This window comes from Erpetoichthys calabaricus, chromosome 1 (genome assembly GCF_900747795.2).
Source record: "Erpetoichthys calabaricus chromosome 1, fErpCal1.3, whole genome shotgun sequence".
NCBI classification, from domain to species: domain Eukaryota; kingdom Metazoa; phylum Chordata; class Cladistia; order Polypteriformes; family Polypteridae; genus Erpetoichthys; species Erpetoichthys calabaricus.
The window spans coordinates 227,144,852-227,156,515 of NC_041394.2; the positions used below are offsets into that span (position 1 = coordinate 227,144,852).

The 11,664-nt window shown below is 36.8% G+C and overlaps 1 protein-coding gene across 1 annotated transcript in view; it reads left to right on the forward strand.

Annotated features, from left to right (window-relative positions):
• The window catches only part of cerk (ceramide kinase), a 191,243-nt gene extending 180,746 nt beyond the window's left edge, over window positions 1-10,497 (forward strand). The window contains exon 14 of the mRNA XM_051935160.1: window positions 8,753-10,497. Coding sequence (XP_051791120.1) covers window positions 8,753-8,840 — 88 coding nt within the window. The 3' untranslated portion in view covers window positions 8,841-10,497. The remainder of the gene's footprint in view (window positions 1-8,752) is intronic.
• Window positions 10,498-11,664: the final 1,167 nt, after the last annotated feature.

Consider the following 11,664-nt stretch of genomic DNA (forward strand, 5'->3'; position numbering starts at 1 on the left):
TATGTATATACAGTATGTTTATGTATATATATGTTTACATAACCTCTTTAACACAGTACTTCTCCGCTGCGAAGCGCGGGTATTTTGCTAGTATATATATATATATAAAATGTATATATAATGTATGTGTGTATATGTTTTTTCTTGCTGTACTTTTTTTGTTTAACTTGCAAAATTTTTAACAAATATATTTATATATTTATGTAGCTTTTCTATTGTTTAAAGTAACTCCTTATTTAAGTGACTTTTTTATAATCCATTCAAATAGTGGGGCCCTGCCTTCTTCCCAGTTGCTTTGTCATTTGCAAAGCTGAATAACTGAGCAGCCAAAAACAATAATATGTGAAACAGCAGTACATTACGAAAGATCAGGTGCCTTTAATGAAATGCATACTTGTATGTTTGTGGAGAACATTTTTCAGCCTGAACTGCATTTGCCCCACTGTTTCCTTTTATCTATCTATGATATAATTAAATGTTACTTTGTTTGTATGTACTGTATTTATCTGGTCTCTCCGAGTGCCCTGAAATGACATATTGCTTATACAGTACTTTTCATTTAAGACAAGAATCCCTAACTTGATATACATAATACATTGGGTTTTAATTTAAAACCATAAAACAATAAAAAGGAAATCTCAATTAACATTAAAAATTACACTGCTTCCTCTCTCATTGGTGGTAACAAAAAAAACTGACTTGTGTAAGTATTGAATGTTATTATAGTCTTGGTTTTCTCCAAATATGGATTTCCTTTTTCTTTATTGAACTGGTTAATCCAAGTCCTTAATGAGTGGTTTAAAAAGCCCCTGCTTTGTGATAGGTACACTGCCACTGTCTTTCTACTTTTCTGCTGCAGATCAGATGTGGATTAGCTGTCACATTGTGTGAAATGTATACCAGCGTAAACAAAGGTGTTAAAGTAAAGGAGATATTTTACCTCCAAATTGTCAATTTTCACTTCATTTTATGTTTTTTTTCTTCATTTATATTTAAAAATAGCAATGCTGCTGAATATTTTATCTTGCTTTTTCATAAAGCTGCTATGATGGTTAGTGGTGGGGGTTGCTTGGTCCCATGACATGTCTTTCACCAGTGAAGCGCAACTTTCAAATGCTGCTTTTGTCTTTGTACAATGATTTTTGGAAAAGTGCAATGGGCTGTTGCAGGCCAGATGTGGCCCAGGGGTTCCCTATTAATTATCCATTTTGAAATGAATAGCACTGACAGCCCTATGTGCATTTTGTTGATTTATTGTGGCTTGCAGGTATTCTCGTGAATTTCAGCCTCATTTTTGAATGTACAGTAGAGTTGAGCTAAACCCTTCAATGTCTTATATATTTGTTTGTGTAAAATATTTGACTATGTTAATAGACTTTTTATTTTATTTTTTCAGTAGTGTTTTTCATATGCAGCATGCATAGGGATGCACACATTTTTTAAAACTTCTTTCTCAAAAATGTTGGTAATGACGATAGACAGTTTCAAACAGATCACAAATATATTTTCATGTTTAACTGCATCACATAGGAATTTGGAGAATCAATAAAGTTACTGTCATGGAATTTAGCATTTTTAATCACTTACTGATGCTGACAAATTTTATTAGTTAAGTTGAGCTAAAATGTTTTGCAGCTGATTTTCTTTTGTCCTTGGCATGTCATGCTTCTTGTTTCATAATCCAGTGGTAGTCAACTTCGATGGATTGCCCTTTTCCTAATACCTCTTTTTCATCGTTACAATGTCCTGGTGAAATCTTTCACCATGTTCGTCAGTGACTGCACCGAGAGTAAAAGGGAAAAAGACCAAGTGTGAATGCAGAAAATAAATCTTTAGTGACATGATGAACTACATTGTTTTGTATGCTTGAAGCATGTTGTCAAGTAGAAGTATATAGTTTGGTGCTCTATAGGTACCAAGAAAATGCTCAACAACATCCTTGAATGCCTTCGATGTGATTTTCTCTGTCCCCGCTAGCAGGTCTTCAAATTGCTTGACACTGATGACATGACTGATATGTGGAGCAACAAAAATGCCTTCCTACACTTGGTATTAGTTATTATTGGAAACATCTGTCTCAGTTGTGAAAATCATTCACCTTCTTCATTCATTGCTTTCATGAAATTTTTCATCAGTTCAAGTTTCATATGAAGAGGAGGCAAAAATATCTTTATTGGGCTAATTGGTTGGTTTATGTGTCACACTTTCCTGCCCTGAATCAAAATGTTTATGGAACAGCTAGTTCTTTTTTTTAGAATAGCTTTCCCATTCACAAATGAAGCAACAATATTTAATATATCCAAGCTGCAATCCTAATATCAGTGCCACTACTTTTAGATCATCACAGATGTTCCAGTTGTAGCTGATGTACTGTATATGTACATTTAAAATATAATAAGAGATTACAAAAACAGGTGATTGCAATAAAATGGTAAATTATAGGAGCATTTAAAAGTGATTGTTGGATCAATAAGCCAAAATCCATAAGATACTCCCAAAAATGTTCAGAAAGCACAGCCTTTGTTGTCGAGTTGTTAGTCCCACTTAAACTGTGAGCGGGCAAAGCTATGTTGGTGTCTTGTTTTCAGCACATATCTTTTGGCATTAGCCCTAATGAGTTTTCAGCATATTCTTAGTTTGTTTCTAATGAATATAATTGGCACAATAAAAAAATCACACAAATAGAATAAAGTCTGCTTATTTAATGTATAATTTGGAGAGTCTTAGTATTTATAGTGCATTTATCCATCCATCCATTTTGTATACTTACTACATACAGTAAGAAGTTGTAAGGGACCTCATTTTGAACTGCATGAAAGACAGGATCTAACTTAGATGTGTTCCAGTCCCATATGGGGTACATGCGTGCACAAATCCAAACTCATTCATGCAGGGTCACTTAGGAGTCTTGTTTAATCTAATCAGTTTGTTTGGAAAAAGGGAGGAAAGCCAAAGCACCATGAGAATAATCCATGCAGGCACAATTGTCTTCTTCTTCTTTCGGCTGCTCCCGTTAGGGGTCGCCACAGTGGATCATCTTCTTCCATACCTTACTGTCCTCTGCGTCTTGTTCTGTTACACCTATCACCTGCATGTCCTCTCTCACCACATCCATAAACCTTCTCTTAGGCCTTCCTCTTTTTCTCTTGCCTAGCAGCTCTATCCTTAGCATCCTTCTCCCAATATACTCAGCATCTCTCCTCTGCACATGTCCAAACCAACGCAATCTCGCTGACCCTCTAATGTACTTATTTCTAATCCTATCCATCCTCGTCACACCCAGTGCAAATCTAGGCATCTTTAACTCTGCTATCTCCAGCTGTGTCTCCTGCTTTCTGGTCAGTGCCACCATCTCCAAACCATATAACATAGCTGGTCTCACTACTGTCCTGTAGACCTTCCCTTTCACTCTTGCTGATATCCGTCTGTCACAAATCACTCCTGACACTCTTCTCCACCCATTCCACCCTGCCTGCACTCTCTTTTTCACCTCTCTTCCACAGTCCCCATTACTCTGTACTGTTGATCCCAAGTATTTAAACTCATCCACCTTCGCCAACTCTACTCCTTGCATCCTCACCATTCCACTGACCTCCCTCTCATTTACACACATGTATTCTGTCTTGTTCCTAATGACCTTTATTCCTCTCCTCTCTAGAACATATCTTCACCTCTCCAGTGTCTCCTCAACCTGCTCCCTACTATCGCTATAGATCACAATGTCATCAGCAAACATCATAGTCCACGGGGACTCTTGTCTAATCTCGTCTGTCAACCTGTCCATCACCATTGCAAATAAGAAAGGGCTCAGAGCCGATCCCTGATGTAATCCCACCTCTACCTTGACTGCATCTGTCACTCCTACCGCAGACCTCACCACAGTCAAACTTCCCTCGTACATATCCTGTACAACTCTTATATACTTCTCTGCCACTCCCGACTTTCTCATACAATGCCACAACTCCTCTCGAGGCACCCTGTCATATGCTTTTTCCAAGTTCACAAAGACACAATGCAACCCCTTCTGGCCTTCTCCATACTTCTCCATCAACACCCTCGGAGCAAACATCGCATCTGTGGTGCTCTTTCTTGGCATGAAACCATACTGTTGCTCACTAATCATCACCTCACTTCTTAACCTAGCTTCCACTATTCTTTCCCATAGCTTTATGCTGTGGCTCATCAATTTTATCCCCCTGTAGTTACTACAGTCCTGCACATCCCCTTTATTATTACTCTTTATCCTCAGGCATCCTTTCACTTTCCAAGATTCCATTAAACAATCTGGTTAAAAACTCCACTGCCATCTCACCTAAACACCTCCATGCTTCCACAGGTATGTCATCTGGACAAATGGCTTTTCCATTCTTCATCGTCTTCATAGCTGTCCTTACTTCCTCTTTGCTAATCCGTTGCACTTCCTGATTCACTATCTCCACATCATCCAACTTCTTCTCTCTCTCTCATTCTCTTCATTCATCAGCCTCTCAAAGTACTCTTTCCATCTGCTCAACACACTGTCCTCGTTTGTGAGTACGTTTCCATCTTTATCCTTTATTACCCTAACCTGCTGCACATCTTTCCCAGCTCGGTCCTTCTGTCTAGCCAATCTGTACAGGTCCTTTTCTCCCTCCTTAGTGTCCAACCTCTCGTACAACTCATCATACGCCTTTTCTTTATCCTTCACCACCTCTCTCTTCACCTTATGCCTTATCTCCTTGTATTCTTGTCTGCTTTCTGCATCTTTCTGACTATCCCACTTCTTCTTTGCCATCATCTTCTCCTGTATACTCTCCTGTACTTCCTCATTCCACCACCAGGTTTCCTTTTCCTCCTTCCTCTGTCCAGATGTCACACCAAGCACCCTTCTTACTGTCACCCTTACTACATCTGCTGTAGTTTCCCATCTGTCTGGTAATTCTTCACTACCACTCAGTGCCTTTCTCACCTTCTCCCTAAACACAACCTTGCAGTCTTCCTTTTTCAACTTCCACCATTTGATCCTTGGCTCTGCCCTCACTCTCTTCCTCTTCTTGATCGCCAGTGTCATCCTACAGACCACCATCCTATACTGCTTAACTACACTTTCCCCTGCCACCACTTTGCAGTCTTCAGTCTCCTTCAGATTGACTCTTCTGCATAGTATGTAATCTACCTGTGTGCATCTTCCTCCACTCTTGTACGTAACCCTATGTTCCTCCCTCTTCTTAAAATACGTATTCACCACCTCCATGTCCATCCTTTTGGCAAAATCCACTATCCTCTGACTTTCTTCATTCCTCTCCTTGACACCATACCTACCCATCACCTCCTCGTCTCCTATGTTCCCTTCACCAACATGTCCATTGAAATCCACTCCAATCACCACTTCCTGTCCCTTGGGTACACTTTTCATCGCTTCATCCAACTCACTCCAAAAACCTTCTTTCTCATCCACTGCACACCCAACTTGTGGGGCAAATGCACTAACAAAATTTATCACCACACCTCCAATTTCCAGCTTCATAATCATTACTCTGTCTGACACTCTTTTCACCTCCACATACTGTTCCTTCAGAATAACCCCTACTCCATTTCTCTCACCTCCACATACTGTTCCTTCAGAATAACCCCTACTCCATTTCTCCTCCTATCCACACCATGATAGAACAATTTGAATCCCCCTCCGATCCACTTGGCCTTACTCCCCTTCCATTTAGTCTCTTGCACGGACAATATATCAACCTTCCTTCACTCCATCATATCTGCTAACTCTCTCCCCTTACCAGTCATACTGCCAACATTCAAAGTTCCTACCCTTAGTTCCACTCTCTTTCCTCCTTCTTCCGGACACATCTTCTTCTTCAGCCAACAGTAGCCCAATTTCCGCCAGCATCTTATTGGCTAACATTACTGGTGGCGGTCGTTGTTAATCCGGGGCTCGACCGATCCAGTATGGAAATTTGTATTGTTGTCCACATATTGATTTGGCAAAATTTTACACCGGATGCCCTTCCTCTGCGGTGGGTTGGCACCCTGCCCGGGATTGGTTCCCTGCCTTGTGCCCTGTGTTGGCTGGGATTGGCTCCAGCAGACCCCCGTGACCCTGTGTTCGGATTCAGCGGGTTGGAAAATGGATGGATGGATGGATGCCCTTCCTGACGTAACCCTCCCCATTTATCCGGGCTTGGGACTGGCACGAAGAAACAGACTGGTTTGTGCATCCCCTGTGGCTGGCACAATTGTAACAGTCAAATTTTGTTTAGTCAGCACCCAACTTGTTATTTCAAAGAAAGTCTCCAGGAGTTCGGGAGTTGGCAGTATAAACCACTGCACCACTACACAACCACCCAATAGTGTTGTAAATGATTAAATACCAGTTAGAAGTAGTTTTTTTTTCCTAGTTATTTGTAGGAATCTAATACTATATTATATGCAATTATTACACATTCCTTACCTATACATAGGTAATTGGAAGCAGGTGCACACTCAGTATAACTTGGTTCATGTGATCTTTTGGGTATAGGTATATCAATATTGTTAATGATCAGATATTGTAAAGTTTTTTTATATTAATCAGTGTTCAACTGCTTTGTTTTCCTGTGTTTTTAACAAATCTGAGGGTTTATGTGTATGCATAATATAATTAGTATTTTGTAAAGTTTGTATTTACCTGTGATCTTGTTATAGCACTTTGAGCCTTCATTCAGTGAGGGGAGTTTGTAGTGGAAAACTTGCAGCCCCTTGGAAATCAGATTCCTTTGTGTTTTATGAGCATTCTAAAGTATCACTGCTTACCGGATTCTGATAGCATGTTCACAGCATAGAAAAAGAAAGAAATTCTTTAAAGCACCGCAGTGGATTGCCTAGTGCACTGATAACATTTGAAGTAACAGTCTTCAGAACTGGTTGTCTTGTCATTAAATAAAAACACTGCAAATGCTAGAATGACACATGGCGCTAAACACTTTTCTTGTATATGTTTATTCATGAGAGAATTGATTATAAGTAGTCCACACCAATCAGAGTGCAACTTGTACCAAACAACATTTGTAAAACTAACTCAGTTGAGGTAATAAATAAATGTGTGCATATGTATGTCTGTATCTTCAATTTACTACACTGAGCTTTTCATGTATTTCTCTGTCCTGTTATTGGGAGCTTGGCTGCATTCAACACCCATCCATTTCGTTAAGTACCATGTAATTAATTTCATTGCAGGAAGTGCTCCTCCTTATTAAAGAGGTTAAGTTTAAGTTATAATCATTGATATGAGTTATTTATAATCTGATTTTCATGGGGCTCTGAATTTTTCCCTATAATGGTAATGCCACTGGCCAAAGGATTTATCGCAAAACTGTAGCAACTGGTAAATTTGCCTTTTGCGCATGTATGCAGTTTTCAAAAAAACACAATTTAGATGCATAGTGGTAAGCAGCACAAAAAGTGCAATGAAAAACAACTCTTATATGCCTGCAATCTTGGAATATGCTTTTCTTCTGTGAAGAGTGAAGAATTAGTGAATGAAACATTGTAATAAGAAGTGAAGGGTAACAAAATAAGCAAAATGAGCACAAAACAATAAGAATGTGATTAGAGTATAATTTTCTGAAAACTCTGTATAACACTGCATTTTCAAAAGTATCTGGCTCTGACGACCGTTTTAAAAGATGTTCATTTTCAGGGTTTGAAAACATTGGGCTACTGTAGACGAAAAGGCAAAAACAGAGACAAATGTCATAGTTTTTAAAAGAAAATGTAGTCTGGATGAAGCCTCGGTTTCATTGTCTTCATAAGAATAAACTTTAGAACTTGAAAATGCAATCATCTTTATATATTCTATCTCTCTAATCCTGTTGTGGGAAAAGAACTCTACATAGAAAACATGAGTAAAATTACTAAGTTAGGAGAAAATTCCTAAATTCTGTACTGGAGGTGTTAAACATAATACAGGGTGTTAGATTTACAGCAAAAATAAAATGGCCATATCAAGAGTTGCTAGGGACCTTTACAAAAAAAATTATCTGTTTTTCTGCTAGTTGACATCTAAATATTGACCCCATTGAGTCATGCAGTGCATCAGTACCAAGTATCTATTGCTGAAATGCCTCTAAGAATATTATGTCTGTAGTTAGATATCCAAGAGGGACAAGGCTGCAGGGAGCTGCTTGATTTCACCTCTAGAGAAAATGACTGCATGCTGACAAAGAAGAAAAGCCACTTTTAAGAGTAACAGGTTCCTGTTAGTCTAATGCAGCTCTTCAGGGCCTGCAAAGGTATCTACTGTAGTGATTAATAGTGTAAAAAACCAGTGAGGTCAAGGAGAACAGAGTAAAGAATGTAATCCATCATCATTAACAATTTGAAGGAGGGATGGTGGGATAGGGTATGAATTTAGACCTGGACCAATCCAGACAGATGGCTGTCATTTATGTATTGAATTAGTTAAAAGGGGATAATAGAAGAACCTTGAAATATTAAAAAAAGATTTGAGAAAAATGTAAATGCATGATACCAGTGATTTTTTTTCACTATATGGTTGACTTTTTCAAGTTTAGTTTGGGCACAAAAAATATTAACATATTTTGTGCTTATGGTGCATTCCTTTTTTGTTACACTTTATTTTTAATTGTTATGTGTGATGCATTTGGTTCATAAGTGGTAGCAAGAATAAATTCATTTGAATTAAATGTGTTAAATAAAGCCATTATTTAATTTTTTGAACTCATATATTAAGTAATACCATGTTTTCATTATTGTTGTTATTCTGTAGGGTTCATTGCCAACTGATCAAACTGTTTGCAAGAGGAATAGAAGAGGAGTTCACATGTGAAGAGATCACTGAATCCTGCATGGTTTAGATTCCAGACCAGCTGAAATTAGCCAGCGTAATATTTGCTAATATTACTTTTATTTTTTTGATATAAACTGTAAAGAAATGATATTTTTTATTAATAATTAAGCATATATTTAAATATATTGATTTAAATACATAAAGTGAGTGTGTGTGTGTGTGAGAGAGAGATTTGGGGTTTCACTATTCCAATAGGATTATTAATACTAATTTAATTACTAGATTAACTAGTGGTTCATGCCTTATTGAAACCTCAAAAGAAATATTTCTTGGAGTAACACATTTTAGATATTTTTTTTTCTTTTCTTTTTTCATATTTTTGTCTTCTCAGCTAGGTTATTCAATCCCATTGCTTTATGGTCTGTAGACCAGATTTTCCTGCCTATAAAATGTGGATTCTTGACCAAAATTTCCATGTCTGGTTAAAACTTGATTTCCAGTACATTGTAGCTTAATCTCATTCAAATAACCAATGTAAAATCTGTGAGTTCATTCCAAGCTGCATAACATAGCATAACACAACATTTCACTATAGTACTGTAAAGACTCACAACTACCAGAAAGCCAAATATCCTCTTAATAATGATGATTCATTTGATGATTTGGCATTTCTTGTCTGAATTTTTTATATTTTCTAGTAACATTTTAAAAGCAATAATTTAGTAAGTGTAACATTCTATACTGTATTTTCATGAGTACTTAAATATTTATGATTTAGTATGCTGCTCTAGAAAATGTTGGCGTTAGCTAAGCATAGTATGTTCACTGTGTGAATAGTGAATTCATAGTACTGTAGTTTACGGCTGCACTTTCAAAAATGAAAGTCAGTTCTCTAGATTTCTTTCAAATTTCCAGGCTTTGTTGTTGTGTCTTTTCTCTAAAACTCCACATTGTAAACTTACTTTTGAAGTAGTGATAATAAGTTGTGTATTTATAACGTAAACTTGTGTCCACTGTTTGTATTAATGTTGTTTAGATGCACAAACCCTTAATGCAGCATTACTTTATTTAAAGTATATTTCTGTTATACCTTGCACTTTTTGCATACCTAACTTTAAACTGCTGAGCTGAATTAATAAAAACAACACTTTGGCTTCAACTGTGAGTTCTTATGTTGTTCAGTTGAAGTTATTAATTTCAGTGCTACTGAATGGGGTAGACGTAGTTTGAGAAGGACATTCTCTCAGGTGAACTGTGTAGGTATTTTGGTGCGTACAAGTGTGTATGCACATTGCTGTGTGTGAGATATTCAGGCAATCAAATTTTTTTGCGATTGATTTGGAACGGCTGAATAATGCATGTTTATTTCCATATTCAACAGTAGTTATCAAGAATTTTTGGTTATATGGATAGGAAAGACACTTCTTACTGCCATCGGGACATCCCTAATGAATTTGACTTATGTGTTATATGCTCATTGCTCAGTTACTAAATTAATTTTCTTAAGGAGCTCAGCTGTTATATATGCTGCTGAATCAGCATTTCATGCATAAACAGTACTGTCACAACTCTGCTTCTTCTCTGCAGCTTGTCAAATTCATTCTTCAATATTCTTTTATTTAAAAAAGAGATAGCAGTGTACTAAGTAGTGTGCCTGTCAGGCCATAATTGATGCTTCAGATAAAAATATTATTATGTACACTTTAGTCTGTGAGTATTTTTTTCCTTCCCTGATTGTGATCTTGCAGGCTTCAAGATGACATACCTGAATTGTATGTATTGCTTTACATGCTGAGTTTGATTATACTGAATTCCTAGACAAAGGAAAGCATCAATAAAAAAAATGTTAATATAAAACAAGTGTGTTACTTTCTGAACTTGATTATGTATTAAAATGATAGCACAATAAATCATAGCATTTATATTGCTGCTACTTGAGACATGATGATATTTTACTAGGTTTATAATAAGAGTTTTTATTAGATAGTTGATTTCTCCACTAGCTTATTCATGTGACAGTTTAGCCAATTTGAAATGTACTTTCCAACACTAAAGCGAAACCAGTTTCCTATATTATATAAGCCCAGAGTGTCATTATAGAACAAAACCCCTGAAGAGCATCTTGACAGTATTTATAGCCTTTAGTTGTGTGGATGGTCAATTCAAAGGTTTAGATTTTGTGTGCTTGGATGCAATGGTACAGACATAAAAAGGGAATCAGTGATGCATAATAAACACTACTTAAACACTTCCTAAGCTTAAAAATCCCACCATAAGGACCAGATAAGCTTTAAACAAGTGTTCTGCTTCACGGCAAGATGTTAAGATATGAGAAATTTTGTGAAGCAACAAAGATTTAAAGATGATTTATTTACACTAGGATACTAAGAAACTTCTTTTTTAAATTCCATTTGATTATAAAGCATACGGTTTGGAAACACAATTCTCTATGGTAATATTCAGTCCCTGTGTATACATTTTAAGAGCAGGCATTTATGCTTCATATACTCTCATTTGTGCTTCTATCCTAGGTGGAAAATTGCATTACACACATAAACAAAATGACAAGCTGTCAACAAAGAAGATAGGAAATTTAAAACATGAAAAGTGAGCAAATGTTAGTATTTACAGCCTTGATTTGAGATGAATGAAGGTTAGCAGTTAATTAAACCAAAACCATTTAATAAGCACTGCATTTATATTTCACATTCTTAAACCCTTTAGACTTTGCAGTTTTGATTTATTTGAAAAGTGATAAAAATGGCCAGCTACCAATGAACATAGGTGGTTAAATTCCAAATAGCTGTGATGTAAATTCCATAATTTCATTACCTGGCAGTCAGTGCTGAAAACTTGTGCAGGAGTAACATTATAATGTGATTATATGTTCC